We start from the raw sequence: 22,322 nt of genomic DNA, 5'->3' as shown, positions 1-22,322 counted from the left end.
TAGTTGTGGCGCACAGACTTAGTTGCTCCAAGGCATGTAGGAATTTCCTGGATCAGAGATCAGAACCCACGTCCCCTGCATTGACAGGCAGATTCTTTACTACTGAGCCACTAGGGAAGCCCCAACCACATTTCTAAAGAGAATGAAACTTACACATTCCTGGTACAGGATGTGATGTGACCTCATTCCAAGAGCTCTGGAGATGTTAATAGTAGTTCTGACCTATTCATATAGTGCTTTCCCTTTTGCCAAGCACTTTCGGAGATGCTAGCTCCTTCAATTGTCACAAGAGCCCCCTAAGAAGATTGTTATTCTCTCCCCATCAGAAGACAAAGTTGAGGCACAGAGAGAAAGGTTATCACGCCTTGTAGATCAGGGACTGTAGATCGTCATGCAATTGTCTCGGCAAGCCTTTTCACAGCAGCATGACTGCAAACAGTTCACGATGGACATCATTGGCCAGTGCCTGAATACAGAACAATTGTTTCAAAGTTTCATTTTACACAGAGGAACCTGAGGCTTGAGGAGGGAGGCAGGTTGTGTGATGCACAAGAATCACTTGCCTCTCCCTTCGAACAGAGAGCCATCTATGCTAGGGGATGACTGAAGGGGTAAAGTCATGGGACTGGAAATTTAAATCTCTTGAAGTCAGAAATGGGCCCAGAAATGGAGGGGGATGGCTTGGAATCCAGGCCTTCGCCAAGCACATCATAAATCCCTTTCCTCAACATCTTCTGTGGATGACAGGGGTTCCAGACATCCTCTAACCTCCCCCTCCATCCATCCCTACTTTCATCCTATTCAAAGTATCTTGACCCCATGCAATCAGACAGCAAAGCCTCTCCACCCCCTGGGTATGCCTGAAGCATTATCTGGCACTTCCTCCAGGGGTCCCCAGTCAGCGTAGGAGGCGCAAGGGGACTCCAAAGGGCAGGCCCGAGTTCAAATCCAGCTGCACCTCCAAAACTGCTGGATCAACCATTTCTGATGGGGAGAGAGATATGGATGAGAGAAATCAGACTGGGATAGGAGCAGTGACCCCTTACCCTGAGCTTCCAAACTTGGATAACTGGGCTCATGGCCACCTGGTGATAGAAGTATCCTCCATGGAGGAACCCCTCCCTTATCAGTCTCCCCAGCCAGCTGAGCTCTGGGTCCACTTAGCACTCACTTCTCCGGGTCAGAATGGAAAGAGAAGGCAGCTATATCCTCTCCCCCATGGGACACATGTTGTGAGTCAGGACTGCTTTTTGGGTGGAGGTTTCTGAAACTAAGTGGCCTTGCAGAGCCACTGTCTCATTGGTAATTATGGTCATCTCCCAGCAGAGAGGGACCACTTCGACTGAGGATGACTGGTCCAGGTTAAAGCAGCACCTTACTAAACTCCCACTGGAAGGAAGGAAGGGGGGAGGAAGAAAGAGGAAGAAAGAATCTGCTCTTAACTGCAGCTGTCACTAACTAAGTCAGCACCTACAATGGGCCAGGCATCATATTCTTCTCTTATTATTGTCCCCATTTTGCAGATGAGCAAACTATAGATCAGAGAAGTTGACTAACATGTCCGAAGTTAGAAAGCTAGAAAAATAGCAGAACCCAAATTTGAACCCACGGTTCCCTAGAGTGTACCCATTTCGTTAGCTGCCCTGCTGCTCTTACCTAGGCCTCCTTCCAGTCTATGAGGCAGAGATTCTTACCACCTCCCCCAGGACAGGTGGAGCACTGAGCCTCAGTGAAGCTGAGGACGTTACTGTCCATAGAGGCAGAAGGAGGGTGGCCATCATCTATGCGTTTGTTCAGAGTAGCGCTGAACCTAAGAGCACAGGCCCAGGAGAAAGAGAGGAATTCTAATTGAGGCTGAGATTCTTAATAACTGGGTGGCCTTGGGCTGTTACTCACCTGTTTTTAGCTTTACCCCTTTAAAATAGGGAGGAGAATCTAGTCTTAGGACAGTTGTGAAGATCATGCAAGATTATGAGCACATGGGAAGTGTCATTACTTAAAGCTCGACTGTCTCTGCCTCAGAGGTTCAGATTTTGCTCAAATGCTTAATTTGCTACCCTAGTTAATTAGGTAGACCAGTGCTTCAAACCCTGGTTGATGTCAGAATTACATACTCAAAATATAAATGTTTGGGCCCCACCCCAGGAAGTTTTGAATTAGGAGGACTGGGATGAGGCTTGGACCTCTTTATCTTAAATAAATTCTCAGGTCATCCTGATGCACAGTCAGGTGTGGGAGCACCAATTGACCTGCATAGACGTCTCAGCCACATGTGGGGAATGGACTCAGATGGGTCCCTTCTCCACGTCCCCTTCTCCCCTTTCTTGTCACCACCAGCACCTCCTCCCCACTGGCTCGCAAGTGCTCTTCCCAAATGTAGGTCTGTGTGGCCTAGCAGAGAGTCAGTGACGCCCAGGGTCCCATGGAGCCTGCCTTTCCAGAGGCCTGGGAACCCAGAACAGAGTGGGGAAGCAGGATGCCAGGGTTTCTGCTGTGGATTTGCCCACTTGGGACTCACTGGTGGCCCAGGGCCAGCAGGTTTCCAAGCCTCAGTTGCCCATTGTCCAGCACTAGATAGTCAGGAAAAGCAGAGTGGCCTGTCTGCTTCCTTAGGAGTGTGTCCTTGGTGCTTGAACGCCAGAGAGCATGAAGAGGCCTGAATCCAGCATCTACCTGGGGCTTGGGGGTTTCCCTGGTGGCTCAGTGGTAAAGAATTTGCCTGCCAATGCAGGAGAGGACCCCTGGAGAAGGAAATGGAAACCTCCTCCAGTATTCTTGCCTGGACAGAGGAGCCTTGTGGGCTACAGTTCAAAGGCTTTCAAACAGATTCAGACATGACTTAGCAACTAAACAATAACAACAACCTGGGGCCTATAACATTCTCTGTTATCTGTCTTTGGTCTTTGCTTTAATGTTATCTCCTAACCCTCCCTCCTTTCTGGCCTTCTTGCTGTTCCCTGACTGGTTCCAAACAGGAAAAGGAGTACATCAAGGCTGTATATTGTCACCCTGCTTATTTAACTTATATGCAGAGTACATCATGAGAAACGCTGGGCTGGAAGAAACACAAGCTGGAATCAAGATTGCTGGGAGAAATATCAATAACCTCAGATATGCAGATGACACACCCTTAGGGCAGAAAGTGAAGAAGAACTAAAGAGCCTCTTGATGAAGGTGAAAGAGGAGAGTGAAAAAGTTGGCTTAAAGCTCAACGTTCAGAAAACTAAGATCATGGCATCTGGTCCCACCACTTCATGGGAAATAGATGGGGAAACAGTGGAAACAGTGACTGACTTTATTTTTTGGGGCTCCAGAATCACTGCTGATGGTGACTGCAGCCATGAAATTAAAAGACGCTTACTCCTTGGAAGGAAGGTTATGGCCAACCTAGATAGCATATTTAAAAGCAGAGACATTACTTTGCCAACAAAAGTCTGTCTAGTCAAGGCTATGGTTTTTCCAGTGGTCATGTATGGATGTGAGAGTTGGACGGTGAAGAAAGCTGAGCGCCGAAGAATTGAGGCTTTTGAACTGTGGTGTTGGAGAAGACTCTTGAGAGTCCCTTGGACTGCAAGGAGATCCAATCAATCCATCCTAAAAGAGATCAATCCTGGGCGATCATTGGAAGGACTGATGTTGAAGCTGAAACTCCAATACTTTGGCCACCTCATGCGAAGAGTTGACTCATTGGAAAAGACCCTAATGCTGGGTAGGATTGGGGGCGGGAGGAGAAGGGGACGACAGAGGATGAGATGGTTGGATGGCATCACCGACTCGATGGACATGGGTTTGGGTAGACTCCAGGAGTTGGTGATGGACAGAGAGGCCTGGCGTGCTGCAATTCATGGGGTCGCAAAGAGTTGGACACGACTGAGAGACTGAACTGAACTGAACGGCTGTTCCCTGAGTGCTCCAGGCTTGTTTCCACCTCAAAGTCTTTGCCTGAGGCTTAGAATACTTAAGCAGTGGATCATCACAAGTCGGTTCCTTCTGTTATTCAAGCATCAGCTTCCAGGTCACAGGCTCAGAAAGACCTTTGCTAATCAGTCACCAAAATCTAAAGTGTTGTTCCAAGCACTGGGACATAGCATCCTAGAATATATCATTAAAATTTAACTTTCATCTTAGCATTTGTCATCATAGGATCTATTTTCCTTTTTAGTTTATTTAATGTGTTGCCTGTCTCCCCCTACTGTAGAATGTGAGCTCCATAATAGCACATCCTTGGCTGTCTTGTTTATTGCTGTCTCTTAGTGCCTGAAAAGTGTTCAGTGATTGTTTGTGGAATAAATGAGTTAATGATATTGCCCCAGAATGAAGTGTAATTCCTTTTTCTATTTTTTTAACATAATTTTTAATTTATTTTTGGCTGTGCTGGGTTTGTTGTTGTGCAGGCTTCTCACTGCGGGCTTCTCTTGTTGCGGAGCATGAGCTCTAGGGACCCGGACTTCAGTAGTTGCAACTCCCAGGCTCTAGAGCATAGGCTCAAGAGTTGTGGCTCTTGGGCTTAGTTGCTTTGTGGTACGTGCGATCTTCCCGAACCAGGGATTGAACCTGTATCTCCTGCATTGGCAGGCAGATTCTTTACCACTGAGTCACCAGGGAAGCCCCTCCTTTTTCTATTTTTGAAAACTAATTTATTTATTGGCTGAGCTGGGTCTTTGCTGCACGTGGACTTTCTCTGATTGTGATGAGTGGAGGCTACTCTCGTTGCGTAGCATGGGCTCTAGCCTGCAAGCTTCAGTAGTTGGGGCTCGTGGGCTCAATAGTTGTCGCACACAGGCTTAGTCGCTCCGCAGCATGTGGGATCTTCTGGGACCAGGGACCAAACCTGTGTACCTTGCATTGGCAGGTGGATTCTTAACCACTGGACCACCAGGTAAGTCCATGATTTCTTTTTCAGATTAGAGGACACTGAAAGTTCTGAGAGGAGAAGTGACTGTCCCCAAACCATTCCAGGCCTTTTGAATTCTTTTTCCAGGTCCTTCCTGTAAAAACTGGCTGACACACAAACATAGCTGGGGTGAGGCTCACAGGTGTGATGAAAACTTGGAGTTGCCCCATGAATAGGCTACGACTGATGTGAGGGTGAGACTGATGTGAGGGTGAGAAGGCGGAAGGACAGAGCGTGTGAATTGAGAGGCAGGCTGAGACAGGAGAGCAGGGTGTGAACCTGGCAGTGGTAGGGGGAAGGGGGTGACTTGGCTGTGTGTCAGGAAGTGTTTCCCTCCACCCTCCCCTCGGGAGAGCCCTGACCCTGAGGTGGTTTTGTTGTGGGGAAGCAGGTTGTCAGGCAGCTGTTGAGGGAGGACAAAGGTGTGGCCTGGGTGGTGACTGTCTACTGAGGTCCTAGGCCCGATACTGATCACCCAAAGGAACAATCCCACAGTGGCGCTTGGCCAAATAGGCAATAGGTAAGCTTCCTCCTAAAACCAGCCCAACCACACATGAAGCCTCAGACCTGTGGGGAAGGGAGAGAAAAGAAATCTCTAAAGAAATGGAATGGTCAAAAAAAAAAAAAAAAAAAAAGAAATGGAATGGTCAATGTAGAATGCTTAGTAATAATAATGATAATAATATGGCACATTTACTAGAACATGTCTGGCACGGTACTGACTGCTCTATGTGTGTTCCCTTGATCAATCTTCAAGAAGCTCTCTATAAAGTAGGCATTATTATTTTTGTTATTCCCATTTGAGAGACGTGGAAACTGAGACTCGGTGAGATTAAACATCTTGTCCAAGGTCACACAGTAAGAAGCCAAGTCAGGATTCCAGCTTAGGTCTATAGTGATTCCAGGGCACTGTGCAAACCTAAACCTGGGGAGAGTTGCAAGGGGCAAGTTAAGAAGGCAGAGCCCCATGGACTCCTGCAGCATTATGGATGGGGAGGGAGAGTGGAACAGGCTGTGTATAAATAGCAGGCCTGTTTTTATTCCTACACATGGGCTGAAGCAGGCAAGCAGCTCTATCTGGCACAATTTGAGGGCTCTGAATGCCAACCCAGCCTTGTGTCATACAACTCCCGCCCCAGCATGTCCCTGGGAGCTGAAATGCCTACTGAGAGAGTCATTTCTTTGGGTCAGGGCATTGACTCCAGAGGACTTCTGTAAAAATACATAGATTGGAAGAGAAACACATCAGTCTCCTGGCACCTGTTGAAGGTGGCAACCTAGGCCAGTCAGCTGGGTCCTGTGGGAGGGGGCTCAGCTTTTCTGTTGAAAAAGATGGTGTTCAAAGACAAAGAAAAGTATAAGGCTTGTTTCAAAGCCTGTGTTTCTTCAGTCCCAGAAGCCTGGGAATTATAATCTACAGTTCAAAAATCCTAACGGAGACTATGTCATCTGGGACAAAGATGGAGAGAAGCCACTTCAGTGGATGGAAGAATAGTAACTTCCTTTGCTTTTGGTGGATTGATACCAGATGCCTGCAGCTGCAACTCTGGTAACCTTAGGCTTACGAGACTTGCTGGCATTCATGTGTTTAATTTTTAAATAATAAATGAATTAATTATTATTTACTCCTTGATTTGTGGGTAGGCAAAGAAGCAGGTTTCTGAAACTCAGAAGACATGGGCGGAGATCTTTGGTTTAGAGCACGGATAACCGGAGGGCCCAGGCCTGGAAGAGAAGAAAGAACGAGGGGTGTCCAAGGGCGAAGCACAGCTCAGCGGTCACAAGGCTGCAGAGGCGGACCAGCATTTGGGGAAAGGTAGGAACTGGTCCCCGCCACCTGCCGGTCAGCAGCCCTACCCACAGTCAGGCCGCGGCTGCCCTGGCCTAGTCCCAAAATATGTGAGCGCCGCCCCTTTCTCCCGCCCCCTTTCCCCGCCGCGCCCGCGTGGTCGGGGGCTGCGCGGTCGGCGCCGGGAGCCCGGCCGGCATCCCAGAGCGGGAGGGGGGAAGGGGCCGCGGGGGGCGGGGCGGAGCCTCGGCGCCTCCCGGAGCCTTATTCCCGGCTGCGCGCCGAGGAGCGCTCAGTCGACCCAGGGAGCTGCGCGCGGCAAGCAGCTGGCTATCTTGCTTGAGGCACTAGGGCTCGGGCGGTCGGACAGACGGAGTGAATAGAGAGACACCCAGCGGCCGCGAGCTCCGCGCAAATCCCAGGCAGGCTTGCACCCAGAGGCCGGCAGCCGACCGTGCCCGCCGGGATCTCCAGCGCTCCTCCCGCCCAGCTCCCGTGCCAGCGTCCGGCCGCCGCCCCCCAAAGTGATTGCTGCCTCGCCGCCTCCGCCGAGTCCGGGACCATGAAGCTGCTGCCGACGGTGGTGCTGAAGCTCTTTCTTGCTGCAGGTAAGCGGGCTGCCGCCGCTCCCGGAGGTCTGGGGGGATGGGGACGCTCTGCTGGGGGCACGGGGAAGATCGCTGCAGCGTCCCCGGCGCGGGCCACTTGGTGGGGCCCGTGCTGCCTGGCTGGCGGGCGCCGACCGCGGTGCATGGCGACGGGGGTCTGGGCTGGGGGTCTGAGGCGGCTTCGCCCCTTGCCCACAGTGCTTTCGGCGTTGGTGACTGGCGAGAGCCTGGAGCGGCTTCGGAGAGGCCTGGCGGCTGGAACCAGCAATCTGGACTCCCCTACTCAATCTACGGACCAGCTGCTGCCCGCGGGAGGTGGCCAAGGCCGGGAAGTCCTGGACTTGGAAGAGGCAAACCTGGACCTTTTCAGAGGTGGGTGTGGGGGCTGCCCATCCTCGGACCCTGGTGGTCAGTTGAAGTATCATAGGATCTGGCATTTATGCCGATTGGGCACACCTGTGGTTTGGGGCTTTTCAAGAGAGGACTTCAAGGAAAAGCCTCTTGGCCTGACAAGCTCCCTGGGGGATCCTAGAACCTAGGTCCTGTTGTCTTTCTTGCCCTGGGGTCTCACATGCCACGTTGCTGCCCTTCTGCATATTTGGGGGCAAATTGAGACAGGCAAGGTGCGTGGGTTTTGTATGCTCTTCTCTGAGGTAAGCTGGGTGACAGGAACAAGGACTGGTTGAGATGCTTTCCCTAGAGTTTCTATGTAAAAATGTGCACAAGACCTAATTTCCACATCAATTGACTATTACATATAAAATAACAGATGTGGAGAGGCTATGCGCATACCAGTTGTGCAGGATTAGTCTCCTCCATCCACCTGTCTCCAGGTTGGAGAAACAGTGGGGAGTGAGGAACACTTGGTCCGGCGAGGTGAGGCCAGCATCTCTTGGGGAGGTGAGGCCAGCATCTCTTGGGGAGGCTGTGAATGGCGAGCACTGGGACCCTAGAGAGCTGTTTTGATATGCTGGGTGTCCACAAATCCTTTACAAGCCTGGATACTTCCTGACCACTTTGAGACCCTGAGAGGGGCTCCAGGGGAGGAAGGGCCAGGTGGGATCCTTCAACCAGCAAAGGTGCTGTGGCCAAGTACATACAAGCACAGGGCAGAGTCCAGAGCCTCCAGTATTGCCAGCTTCCCTGCCCCCAGTCACCTGCAGAGATTCTTGAGGGTGGAGCAGGGACTGAGCCCTGGAGCCCCGGAATGACTGTATTTGGTTGGAAAGATACCCACCTGTTCCAGCTCTGCCTGCTTCTCTGCCACTCTTCTTCCTTACCCAGGGATTCCCTTAGGTGCTGTCCACTCCAAAGCTGAGACTGGGCGCTCACCTTCCATCCTCTCACAGTAGCCCTCTTGCAGCGGGGGGTAGTCACCCCTGGCCTGAACAACCTGGATTCTCCTGGCCCTCTCCTAGGCAGGGCAGAGCTGGGCTGTGACTCACTCTCCACCCACACAGCTGCTCCTCATAGCTCACAGACCTGACTCACTGCTCCCCCTCCCCGGCAGGAGCCTGGCTGTCACCCTGTCACTCTCTCCCTCCCTTTTCTGATTGGCTTGGTCCTCCTGCCTCAGTTTCATCACAACCGTGGTCACTAATTTCCTCTGAGCATCTGCCTCTTCTGAGTTCTGAAGGGGCCTGGGTCTGCACTGTAGGAACAGGGGACTATGGGACTATTGGCACCTGTCTCTTTTCTTTTCTCGGGTTTGCTGGGCAAAGACTATTTTTCAAGTCTAGGGATCCTGTCACCTGAAATAAGTAACCGTTACCATTTACTAACAGTCGCCTATGTCTAGAACACAGGGTGTCTCCTGTGTTCTAGTCACTTAACATGTTATTGTGAATTAATTAATCCTGTTGCAACCCTCTGAAATAGGAACACCTGTTCTCCACTTTTTACTGAGAACCCCAGGGTTCAGAGAGATTAAGGGACTTGCCCAGGATCACATGGCTGAAATTCGAGCACCATTCTGCTGACTTCAGAGCCCATTCATTGTCTGGTTCCTGGCTCAGCATCCCAGGTGCTCTGGGCTGGTCTGGAGGAGGAGACTGCTGGGGTGTATGAAGCAGCTTAGTGTGTTGGGGAAGAGCACTGGATATGGAGTCCAGAGACCACATTTCAGATCCCAAACTTGCATGACCTTGGTCAAGTCACTGCCTTTTGGGACCTCAGGTTTTTCATTTGAAAATGGAAAGCCATATATTTTGAAGTCAATTCTACTTTCAGGATCCTAGGCCTCCAGTCTAATAATGTATGATGCTCACCCTTCTGCCAGCCATGTGGCTATAGCCATAGACAGCAGGCACCTTTTCTTCTGCTAGGACAGCGGAGGGAAGACTGGCGTCAGACCCCTGGGCTGATGGGCATAGCCCAGGGTCAGTCCCAGCTGGATGTCTGTGTGAGATTGTTTTTCCCCTTTGAAGCATGGAAAGAATGGAGAGAGCCATCATTGTTCTAGTTCCTTTTGATAGTTCTTTGCTCTCCATCTTTCTACCTCTTGGGCACCCCATCCTAGAAAGCGATAAACAGGACATCTGGGGATAAATGTAAATGTGTCTTCGAGAAGTAGTGAGCTGCAAAGAGCACCGAGCAGGGTAGATATTTTGCTTGATGTCAAAAAAGCAAGGCTCTTTGAAATTAGCATAATATTATAAATCAATTATAGATCAATAAAAATATTTTTAAAAATTAAAATTAAAAAAAATTTGTTTTTAAAGTTAAGAAGCAAGTGTCTGGCCAAGGATGGCCTGCTTGCTGTCCCTGAGCTGGGTTCTGGTCTGGGCTTATGGTACCCTGGTGCTAAAGGGTACCCCAGAGGGCACCGCCTGAACATGGGCATTATTCTTATTTTACAAACCTCTTTCCTCTAAAATACCCTCCAAGTGCCTTCTCCAGAAGCAGTTTTTATCTCTGACACTGTCTTCCTGCAAGTGGGTCACTGAGTGCAACACCAGGAAATGAGGCTGATTTAAGGCCAAAATAGAACCAAGTGGGTGTGGGGGAGTAGGAGATGAGGATGGACAGTGGGGTGGGGGTGAGGTCAGTATAATTGCCCAATCAGCTGCAATTACTCAACAGAAGCTAACATTCTTAGAATGAGTTTCTTAAAATGAGGTTGTGAAATGCCTTCATTGGGCCCCCCACCAGCCTCTACTTCCTCTACCACTTTTGGGTGGTCTGCCTAGACTCTGACTTTAGGTAGAATCAAAGTGTCCTTCTAAACACTGTGCTGTTCTGATTTTTTTATTTCCCTTGAGGGAGTCAAAGACTTAACAGGGTACTTTTCTATTGCAGCTGCTTTCTCCTCCAAGCCACAGGCTCTGGCCACACCGAGCAAGGAGGAGCGTGGGAAAAGAAAGAAGAAAGGCAAGGGGTTAGGGAAGAAGAGAAACCCGTGTCTTCGGAGATACAAGGACTTCTGCATCCACGGAGAATGCAAATATGTGAAGGAGCTCCGGGTTCCAACCTGCATGTAAGTGTCCCTTCCCTGGGGCTGTTATCAGCTCACTCTTTGTCAGCCTGGTGGCTGTTCTTCCATTATCACTGTTCCTTGAATTCATAAATCCACTCAGCTTCTTCTCACCCTCTGGGAGGAAGTTGGGAGGAGGGGAAATATTTTTAGTCAGCGGAAGGGGCTCCCCCCAACATAGGATGCAATTTCCTGTGGCGTGGGTTTGTGACGCTCTTTCATCTTTGGGGGTATTTCCTGCTTGCTCAGAAATGAGCATGTGACTAGGAGAGCTGACACCTGAAGGCAGGTTCCTCATCTCTGCCTCATGCCCTGCTCCAGATGGGAGAAGCGAGTAGGAAACATGGCAGAGTGGGCTCCTGGGTGGAATGCAGCTCCCGTGGCCTCCTTTCCCAAGTCCTGCAGGCAGGTACGAGGTGCTTTTGGATGTGTGCTGTGCAGGTGTGCTCAGACAAATGTGCATGTGAGTGAGCAGATGTGGGTTAATTCTAAGGCATGGCAGGTTGTATAGAAAGCAATCATTGTGGGAGCAGGGAGAAGCCCTTCTTCCTCACCCCAGCGAGGGCCAGGAGGTGGGGGACGTGGTGGGTATTGACCTTTGGCCATGGGGGTGGGAGAACACTTCCTTTGTGAAGGATTAACGGAAAATAAAATCCGTCTCAGTGTAGGCATCAGCCCCCGGTCAGACAGCACCACCCCTTCCCTGGGCAGCGGTGTGGGTGGAGGGGCCATGGGTTCCCCAGCTACTCTGCTAGGCTGAGCCCAGCAAACGGCTGCCTTGGCAGTTCCTCAGGGATGACGACACTGCCATGCTCTGTGGCAGGCATAATGTCACCACTGTGCCCGAGACCCACACCCACATCAGGCTGCAATCATGCCCTCTCTTCTGTTGGGCTTGAGTTTCTATGTGACCTGGGAGACTCTGGATAGATCAGGAAACTACTGTGTGCACACTGCCTCCCAGCGTGGCAGGAAGGCTTGGCTGCCTGGCACTTCTTCTGCTGTGATTGGTACAGATCCTTTGATATTTTTTTAAAGCTTCCTTTTGCCATCTGATCTCATATAGCAGAGTTGCCCTGTATTTGGCAGTAGGATCCATCACCCCCGTCCATGTCCACAGTCACTTATGGGTCCTCTTCTTCAATATCTGTATCAGGAACTTGGTATTGGATGGGGGTGCTTAAGAGTAGCCCAAACAGTCCCCATATTATTCTTCCAGAGGTCAGGGGACAGGGCAGGGGATGTTTGTCTTAAATTTGTAAAATGGCCTCATTAACACAGGATGGAGGCAGTGACTCTGAGGGTTGTCAAGATGGATTGAGGCCAGGAATCTGTCTGGGCTGAACCGGCCAAGGCATTGGTGGATGGACTTCCATTGTTCAGCTGAGAACCCTTGTAAGACTGCTCTCCTGGAGAGCTGGGCTCGACCCACCACCTAAGCCCAGAGAACCTAGGTAATGGTGTCCAGGGCCAAGGTACCCCTAGGGATGGTGATGAAGACTGTGATAATGCCTTCTCTCCTTTTTCCTGGAGCTTAACAGTTTACATTTAGTGTGAATTGAGCCCAGCAGGTATATGTTGAGCACCCACTTGGTGCTAGTTATTCTAGGGAATGGGAAAATACAGCCCTGTATTCTCAAAAACACTCTGCTGGGTAGGCAGGGCTTGCTGTCTCTACTTGAAAGATAAGGAAACTGGAGCCCGGAAGTAGGAAATGATTTGGTTTGAGATCAGCAGCTAAATAAAGTGGGTGGAAATAGGACAGGCACTCAGGTGCCTGACTTCCAGTCCAACATGCTTTTCATGCCCCCAGGCTGTACTAGGTGTTGGCTTGCTTCCTTCTTCCCTGTCTGTTCTTACAGAGTTGGAGCACAGCTTTATAGAGGGCAGCTATTGTACTAGAGGTCTCTTAAGGCTTTTACTAGTTGAAGAGCATGTTGATGTCTGATGTGACAACTTCGTGTCTGCTTCCGAGGCAGATTTTCAAGGGGCTGGATTCTGTGTCTTGTTTTTCTGCCTCCTGCCTCCAGCCCTTGGTACTCAGGGCAGCAGGCAGCAAGAAGACACAGAGCTCCTGGTTTGGGAGAATGTGACATCTGGGCACCTAAATCTGGGGCCCTTTGTGGCTCCTCCTTGCCTCCAGACCCAGCAACCACCAGCCAGGGTGTGTCCAGGCTGCCGTGGTGAGCTTGAGGCTGGCTGGCTTCCTAAACCAGCCCTCCGCAGCCATCATCCACAGGAAAACCCTTTTGTGTCACCAGCCAAAAGTTACCCTCAAAGAGCAGTTTCCTGGGGCTCCTGACGAGCTGCTGACCCAGAAATTGACTGCAAAATTTCCTGTGGCTAGAGGAAGCCTAGGGGCAGTTAGCCTGAGGAGGACTCAGTGCTGAAAGAGGGCTCGACTTGGCCTCACTGCCCAGATGCCAAGAAGCAATGGCGAGCCCCCTTCCCCTTGACTGCCTGACTCTGGTACCCCTTTCCTCAGGATATGGGCAGTATCCTCTGGAATTTGATTAACTCCCACACAAGTGGGATTTGGCCTTTTATTCAGTGCTTTTATCCATATTATCTCATTTGATCTTCACAAAGCTCTAGTGAGGTAGGCACTTATTATTCCTGTCTTTCACATGAGAAAATCAAAGCTTGGAAACGTGACCCTCCCTTACTCCAGATCCCTTGGCTAGAAATAGTAGCAGAGGCAGTCTGGAACTCATATATGTGGAGTCCCCTCTGCCAAATGGTGCCCTACCACCTCCTGGGATAGGCATAGAGAAATCCAACTTGGAAGATGTCTCTGGACTCTAGAGGGTTCTGTTATAATACAAGTTCTGAAATGGGCCACAGACATGGGTAGGAGGAACATGTCCCGATTTGATGGGTCGCCAGCTCTGGGCAAGAGACATGATCTTGTCACCACCCTGGGATGCTTGGAATGCCCCTTCCCTGGGGGAGCCAGGAGTTGTCTACAAAGGGAGGGGGAGGTGGGTAATATTAGGATGTTTACATTATTATCCTTTTGACTCAGGGTGGCGGAGGGGGTGGAGGGATTATGTAACTGAATTGCGGGACTCTGAGGCCAAGCTTTATTTCTATCATCTGAGTAAGTACCTGTGGGGTTTGAATGATGGGCTTGAAGTGAAAAACAGACTCAACTTCAGCTCCCTTCCCCCCAGGAAAGCACAGTCTCTGAAGTCAGCCAGATTGCTGGGTTGAATCCTGACTCTACCACTCACACACTGTATAGTCTTGGGCAGGTTATCTAACAGAAGTCCAGCCTCAATCCCTTCATCTTTAAAATGAAGATAGTAACTCCTACTTCAGAGGGGTATTTTTAAGAAGAAATGATCCTTGTAAAGCCATTAGCACAGTACTTGGCTAATAGTAAACCTGTAATGTGTGCTGTTAATAATTATTGATTTATCATTCAAGATACTAATAATTGAGAAATTAGAGTCAGGCAACCCCCGAAATCCATCAGGCCCATCAGATGTGTGTTTCCTTGGGGGTAACCAACACTATTCAGAATGGAAAGAATTATGAATTTGGAATTTGGCCCTTCTGCTCTCTAGTTTTGAAACATTTGGCAAATTGTTTACTCTCTTCTGACCTTAATCTTAGTCTTTCAATATGTAAAAGAGGCTATCTCTGGCTACCAGGGTGTTGTCTTAGTTAGGCTAGTTGATAAGAATAGTGTCTTGTAAACTGTAAAGTGTGGTGCACAGGTGATGTTCCAGGGGCGCTCCTGAGAGCATCCTGTATGTCTCGGCAGGAATAGGGGTCATTGTCTTGCCCACCTGGGTCAATGGGACAGTTGTGTGGAGAGGCTGGGCAAGGAACTGTGTGCTGTGCTGTGGGCCTGACCTACCTTTATCTTGCAACGAGATGGTTCTCCGAAACATGCAGGAGCTGGGAGAGGAAGAGGTGCTGGGCAGGATGACAGGGGCAGCCCAGCCCCTGGGTCTGCATAGGTCTGTTCCTTGGAACTTGCTTGCTACCTCTCCACAGGAAAAAGGGATGCTTTGCTTTGAGGAACCAGGTGCCTCACCTTCTCCCCAGAGGATGTGCAGTTCAGAATAAAGGGTCCCCAACTTCTTGGTGCTTCCTCTTGCAGCAAATGGCCTAAAGGCCATGGGCAGACAGTGCCACCGCATCCCTGACTAGGCATTCATGGATGCGAGTGAGCAGCACACTGAGCTCACCGTCAGACAGTCTGCATCTGTGTTTCTGCCCTGCTGTGTGACCATGGGGAAAATTGCTCTTTCAATGACACGGGCTCCTACCTACATCAAAGGATCCGTGGGATGCTGAGATAAAGAAAGGGACGTGAATGTGCCTAATCAACTGTGGGCATTTCTCAGTCTTCCCAAGAGCTTCCAGGAAAAGTTTTGTGTTAGAAGAGGCTGTTGCCTGTGATTTCTTTCTTTTTCTTTCTGGCCATGCCCTGTGGCAAGGATCCTAGATCCCTGACCAGGGATCAAATCCTCATCCCCTGCCTTGGAAGCATAGAGTCTTAACCACTGGACCGCCAGGGAAGCCCCTAATTTATTTCTTGAGTGAGAAAAGCCGAAGGGGTTGTTTCTGATGTTCTAAAATGTGCTGGCAGGACAGCTGGGCAAGAAGATGTTTTTCTTGCTTTGTTTGCTTTGTCTTGGGATGATAGCTAGATGTTCAGAGGCCAAAGGCTAGAATTCAGCTTTCAAGTTGGGCCTTGCACCCAGGGGGAGCTGGGAGTTAAATGAAGGAAACTTGAGAAAAATGACTCCTGGCAAAGGAACAAGGCCTATTAATAGGCTGGGCAGTGGCAGAGAGGGACTGGCTGCTGGGAGCATCGGTGGGGAAGGCTGGGTTTATTTCTGGGTCGGAGTGATGAAGGGCCTCACTAGAGGGAGTGATATTGAATCCCCTCAGTGCAACCCACCAGCTCTTGTGTCTAAGTCCTCTGAACTGACTGAAACAACATCTTTACACACATGTAGTTAATCATCCACACGTGGAACATATCTAGCCAAAACCTGCAGTCTTTTCTTTTTCCCTGCCTGGAGCAGGAATGTGGGGCCAGAAAACCGAAGGGAATGAAGAAGGGAAGGGCTTGGAGTGAAGGAGGAAAGCCACAGAGCCTTTAGAGGGGCTTCCAAAGAGCCTTGTACTAGAGAAGAATAGAGGAGCAACAGGGATCACAGAGACAGAGAGGCTGAAGCTGTGAGGAGTAAGGTTTGGCTTATGTAGGCAGCCCGTCACCAGGAGTGAAGCCAGACCACTAACTTCATCTCTGCTTTGTTCTGTTTTGGACCAGCTGCCACCCGGGTTATCACGGAGAGAGGTGCCATGGGCTGAGCCTCCCGGTGAAAAATCGCTTATATACGTATGATCACACAACCATCCTGGTTGTGGTGGCTGTGGTACTGTCATCCGTCTGTCTGCTGGTCATCATGGGTCTTCTCATGTTTTGGTGAGTGTTACAGGCTGTTTCTGCAAATCACCCACCCCCTGCTCCCCCTACCCTCAGCTAAATCCTGGCCTAAGAGCCTGACTGACATTCTTGGGTACGGGCTCTCCAAGAGCCTGGCTTCTTTGGTATGACATGTGTCCAGTGTCTAGAGCCCAGGGCCAAAATCGCCAGGTCATAGGAGGTCCTGTTCTCCTAGCAGGCTCTGCAACCCTCCCATGAAGCCACATCTTCACACAGTTCTTTTTCCTGACTCGATTTTCTTTTGGCATCAGGATGTGATTTGGTCATCAGAGCATGGGTGGTGCTATTGGTATATTTTTCTAAATCTGAGGCATCTGGACCCCAGGCCACGCTTCTGATCCTGCTTCTGTTGTAGATCAGACGGACCTACTAAGCACTCTGTGACCATTTATAAGCAGTGCAGTTCATCTGTTGTGAGACCTGGATCTAGTTACCTGTCTTTCTAAGAGTTGTAATCTTCCAGGGATTGTAATCTCTGTTCCCCTACCTCATAAAGATGTTGTGAGTATTGTATAAATGAGATGAAAACTCTTAGCAAATTGTGGCCTGCTATTAGAGACAGGCATCCTTGGGATACGGGCATTTGGACCTTTGGCCGGAGGTCTGTTGACCCACCATGTCCTCTGGGTTTTTCCAAGTGGAGAGAACCACTGGGCCAGAATCTTTTAGGAGGCCAGCTCTGGGACCCACACCCTGTTACAGCAGGCAGAGCTTGCTCACAACACTTACCTTCCTCAGGTACCACAGGAGAGGAGGTTATGATGTGGAAAATGAAGAGAAAGTGAAGTTGGGCATGACTACGTCCCACTGAAAGGAACCTGCGCTCAAGGTAATGGTCCATCCTTTACCCCATGGTACCATCACCACCTTTCCTGGATCTAGGAAGAGATCCAGGCATGCTGGATTCTTCTTTCCAGGCATTCTTCTCTTGACCTAGGAGTTAGGGGGCAGGCTACCATGGAGTGAGGGACCCATTGCAGAATTGTTTTCAAAAAGGTTGTCAGTGCTGCATCTCTACTTAGGGTGACAGTTGCCAGAGAGATACCCAAGAGAGATGCCTGAGAAGACAGCTTCTCCCATCCTCTTCTCCTCTCCTTCCCACCCCTTCCCAGAAGATCTTTCCACTTGTTGTTGTCATTTGTTTTTAGATTTTCCACTTCTTAAAGCTGGACCTAGGAGACTCTTAAGATCTCTTAAGCTGGATCCAGCTTTAAATACCTTCTTCTTGTGCTTTAGGAATCAGCTGGGGACTGCTACCTCTGAGAAGATACAAGCTGATCACGGATTCTACAGAGGGAAGGACTTCACTACTAGCCATGAAGATTCCTTCATCCCCAGTTGCCATCGAGATTGGGCCTCCCATAATTGCTTTGCCAAAATACCAGAGCTTTCAAGTGCCAAACAGAATATGTCCAGTGGGATCTGGGTCAGAAGAAAGCAGAAGTGAGGGAACTTCGTGTCCTCCTGATTCTCCTGCACCAAGCCCTACTTACCCCCATACGTTTGTTTGAACACTTCTCTTCTGGATTAAATATGCCAGTTAAATTCCATATGCTCCAGGATCTTTGACTGAAAAAACAGGAGAGGAAGAAAGAAAGATTTGGGGACTGGAAGACAGGAACAAAGATCGAGAAGCCATGTACTCAAGTCACCACCAAGGGATCTGCCATTTGGACCCTCCAGCGCTGGATTTGATGGGTTAACTGTGAAATACCATAGACCTGAGAACTCTGAATTTTGGGATTTCTACCCAGATGGAAAAATAACAACTATTTTTGTTTGTTTGTTTGTTTGTAAATGCCTCTTAAATTATATATTTATTTTATTCTATGTATGTTAATTTATTTAGTTTTTAACAATCTAACAATAATTTTTCAAGTGCCTAGACTGTTACTTTGGCAATTTCCTGGCCCTCCACCCCATATCCCCCACCATCTGGCTCAACATTAGACTCTTCTGCCGCAAACATGAGATGGCTCGGTGACCCAACTGTAGTCATCCATTGTCTGTCCACATTTCTGAAGATCTTCCATGATCAGAGTGCCACAAGGGGAGTTCTGTATGGTCAGGATGTAGGAATTAACTTTGTCAGATCCACTCTATGAGTTGGACTGCAGTCTTGCCTAGGCGATTGTGTCTACCATTTGTGTTTTGAAAGCCCGCGGTGCTGATGTCAAGATGTAACAGATATCAGTGTTATCCTGTGTCCTTTCCCTGCCTGATCCCAGAAGAGGTTGGGCTTCCATGCCTCCAGCTTTCCTGGTCCCTCACTCTCCGTGGGCTCAAGTCCACAGAGTGGGAACTCACTGTCCCTTGTGTCAAGACATTTCTCTTACTCCTGCCGTTCTTCTGGTGCTACTCCATGCAGGGGTCAGTGCAGCAGAGGATAACCTAGAGAAGGTATTCGCAAAGAAAAAGGCTGAGGAGGAACAGGAAACATTGGAGCTGACTGTTCTTAGTAATTGATAACCTACCAATTGCTACAGAGAAGGATGGAGGTGAGGAGGGCTTTTGTGTAAACCCACCCACCTCACCCAAACTACAAAGGTATGCTGTCATGGTCCCTTCTGGAAGTTTCTGGTGCCATTACTGAACTGTTACAAACCTGTATTTCCAAACCTGTATTTCTAAAACTGTATTTCCAAACTCGGTTCATATTTATACTTTGCAATTCAAATAAAGATAACCCTTACTCTGTAGCCTTCTGTCTGCTTGTTTTAACTGGGGAGTGGTTTAATGCAGGTATTTTCTAAGCCCTGACTCTCTGTTGGGCTCTGCACCAGGTCTGTTTATGTATACTATCTCAGTATCCCCAACAACCCTGTGTAGGAAGCTACCATTGTTGTCTCATTTTTCCAAAATCAGAAACTGATGCTTGGAAAGTCTATGTATCTTGCCTGAGGATACCTAGTTGGTAAGTGACAGAGCTGCAACTGGTAATCTGACTTTGATTGTTTGTCTTAATACTTATATGATAGCATATCTGAGACAGGAGAGAACAGGCTTTTCACAAAGGAAAGGTTGTAACTGAGAAAGACATCTACCCATTCAGTCAGCAGACCTTGGCCTTAGGACCTGACCCTACTATGCTGTCTGTGCAAGCAGGCATTGCTCCTGGTGGAAACAGACACGTTGACTCCCCTCTCATGCTCTACATTCCATGTATTAGCCAATCTTGTCAGACCCACCTTTTGGATACTTGCTGAGTGCAGCCACTTCTTATCACTGCCACTATCATCACCTCAGTCGAATTCGCCATCATCTCTCACCCAGACTTCATTTTTTTAACTTTTGACTTGGTCTCACCACTTGTGGGGATCTTAGTTCCCTGACCAGGAGTTGAACCTATGCTCTCAGCAATGAAAGTGTGGAGTCCTAACTATTGAACCACCAGGGAATTCTCTCTTACCCCGACTCTTGTGATGTCTCCTTTCTTCCTCCTTACTCCCATGTAGCCCATTTCCAACATAAAACTCAGTGATCATTTAAAACATAATCCAGAACTTGTCTGTCTTGCAGGCCTTTCCTGACCACCCTGTTACACAATAGCACATTGCTTCCCAGCCCACTCTTGCTCTCCTTGTTATTCTGCCTTATTTTTCTCCACTGCCCTCATCACCACTAACATATTCTTATTTGTTTTTGTCTATCTCTTCCTACTAGAATGCTAGCTCCATGAAGATTGGGGTGTGGACATTGCTCCAATCCCAGATTGTAAAACAGTGTAATTGAGTTGGAGGCACACAATATTTGTTATGTGGATGAGTGAATACAAGAGATGACTAAAATCCAGTCCAAGGCCAGCAAGTGGACAGATATGGGATGCAGTACTGCCCTAGAAGTGTGGTTGGGTTTAAAGAAGGGTCTTTGTTGGGGAGGATGGATGGGGATGACAGGGTGAATGGAATTTGGGGCAGGTCGTAGTGACCTGGATAGACTGGAGGCAGAGATCCATTGGGAGGCCATGGAACAGTGCTAATGGATGCCCCCTCCTCATCCTCTTCTCTTAGAGAGTTGTGACACTGTGAAGTTTCTCCAGGAGCCCACACAGAGATCTTATATCTCTTTGAATATCCAGAACTGAACACATGTACACCTGTAACCAAGCACTTCCAGGGATCTACACAAGACAAATGAGTACGTATGCTCACCAAAAGGTATGTACAAGAGTGCTCTTAGCATTGTTTACAATAACTGAAAACTGGAAACTACCCCATTACTCATCAGTATTTGATGATGAAATGAACAAATACAGTGTGGTATAGCTATACAATGAAATATTAAATAGCAATATAGATGAATCTCATACTCCAGTATTTTTGCCTGGAAAATCCCAAGGACAGGAGCCTGGTGGGCCACAATCCATGGGGTTGCGGAGAGTCAGACATGACTGAGCAACTGAGCGCACAGCACAACATACTGCTGAATCAAAGAAACCAGACACAAAAGGATATATACGTTCTGTGTGATCCCATTTATTTAAAATTTTAAAACTAATCTGTAGGGAAAGAAATCAGGAAAGGGATTGCTATTAGGATCTGTAATGACTGGAAGGGGACAGATAGTGATACTTCTGGTGTTCTGATGTTATATTCCAAGATTTAGGTACTGACTACCTAGGTGCCCCTCACTTTGAGAAAATTTGAGTGTGATTTGTGCAATTTTTTATAGGTACTAAACTTCAAAGATTCTTCTTTGTTTTTTCTTTTTTTTTGTTTAAACTTCAAAGATTCTTAAAACTTGGATAGGGGACTCTTTTGCTGTTTGCATTATGCAAAGCTCTGTAAAATACCAATGTATTACTACAGTAGTCAGAAAAAAATGGTACAAATGTCAGAAGTAACTGGAGTATGAGTTACTTTGAACTCTTCATGGGGCTCTCTTTCCTGCTTCTAAGCTTCAAGCCTCTAGTCCTCACACGGGGCTGGGCTTTTCTGAGCACAGCTAATGTTTCCTGTGGGCTCTGGGCTTCCTGCTTTTCAGCTGCTCTCTCCTCCTGCCCCTGCTGCTGAAAGCTCTCCTCAGCATCCTCAGAGGAGGTCCCCTGGGCATCTACCTGGCTGATAACAGTGTCTCTGGGAGCATCTGAACCATCAGCCACTTTTCAAGATTGGTCAGCAGAAGAGATTGGGCCCTCGTGAGTACTGAGGAGCATCTACCTCTTGTCTGTGAGCTTCCCTTTCAGCAGCCTTGGAGAGACTTTATGATGTTCGTAATCATCATTATCAGGTTAATAAACGTTTAACAGTCATTGAGTGCTCACTGAACAGGGTCCGCTGGGTCAGGAGAGAAGTGCTCTGACTCTCCTGTGTTGTAGTTGCTTAAGTTGAGGGGTAAAGTCAGACTGTTAACCTAATCCTTTAACCACTAACTACATTCCCAAATGAGTTCTTGGGGCCATATTTATCTTCTCTTCCTCCCAAATCCAAAAAACAATATAGTGAAGAAATGCCACCAAAGAAATCTGAGAGAGCAACTCCTCAGAGTTTCTTCTCCTGCCCTAAGGTGCCTTATTAGGGTGCCAGGGGAGGAGCAGGAGTACAGCTTGATACACACTTGAGCCCGAGTCTAGGCTCCACTGTATCATGCATGGTACCTGACCTCTCTGAACCTTCCTCCCTACCTATAAACTAGACATACTAAAAATACCCACCTGGAAGAGTTGCAGAAATGATCTGTGTGAGTAAAGTGCCTCACTCAGGGCCAGCCAAATGTTAGATTGCTCAGTAAATGTTGATTATCATCAGCAACCTGTCCAAGAAGCTAATTAGTGGCACATCCAAGGTAATTAGTGGCACATCCAAGGTTGAAACCCAGGCTTCTGATTCTCAGTCCACAGTTCTTTTCCTTAGAAACGAACAATACTTTTCAATTGTCTTACATTTTGCCATCAGTTTTGGTTTTTAACAAATATATGTGGATTTAAGAAGCCATGGAACAGCAACTCAATCTAAACATATCACTTCAACTTGGCTGGCCTGAAATTTCTGCCTTTGTCAACAGTGCCTGAAATTCAAGCTTCCTGTTTAAGAATACTGATATTCTTGGGAATAGCCATGTGTTAAGAGGCTAGCATTCTTGGTTGACAT

General features: G+C 48.5%; 1 protein-coding gene across 1 annotated transcript; it reads left to right on the top strand.

Moving 5' to 3' along the window:
• The first annotated feature begins 6,886 nt into the window (after nucleotides 1-6,886).
• Nucleotides 6,887-18,932, top strand: HBEGF (heparin binding EGF like growth factor). The gene is made up of 6 exons (XM_081501002.1): nucleotides 6,887-7,291; nucleotides 7,490-7,663; nucleotides 10,589-10,766; nucleotides 16,057-16,212; nucleotides 16,972-17,062; nucleotides 17,470-18,932. The coding sequence occupies exons 1-5, from the start codon at nucleotides 7,246-7,248 to the stop codon at nucleotides 17,042-17,044; spliced, it is 627 nt and encodes a 208-aa protein (XP_081357128.1). The 5' UTR covers nucleotides 6,887-7,245; the 3' UTR covers nucleotides 17,045-17,062; nucleotides 17,470-18,932.
• Nucleotides 18,933-22,322: the final 3,390 nt, after the last annotated feature.

This window comes from Giraffa tippelskirchi, chromosome 6 (genome assembly GCF_054371585.1).
Source record: "Giraffa tippelskirchi isolate mGirTip1 chromosome 6, T2T-mGirTip1v1.2.pri, whole genome shotgun sequence".
NCBI lineage: Eukaryota > Metazoa > Chordata > Mammalia > Artiodactyla > Giraffidae > Giraffa > Giraffa tippelskirchi.
This window is presented reverse-complemented; position numbering and strand designations above follow the sequence as displayed.

Bases quoted from the DNA above. Each gene is read 5' to 3' on its own strand.
- HBEGF (XM_081501002.1), top strand. From the start codon at position 7,246: ATGAAGCTGCTGCCGACGGTGGTGCTGAAGCTCTTTCTTGCTGCAG. The intron at 7,664-10,588 runs GTGGGTGTGGGG...TTTCTATTGCAG, and splicing joins AAACCTGGACCTTTTCAGAG to CTGCTTTCTCCTCCAAGCCA. The intron at 16,213-16,971 runs GTGAGTGTTACA...TACCTTCCTCAG, and splicing joins ATGGGTCTTCTCATGTTTTG to GTACCACAGGAGAGGAGGTT.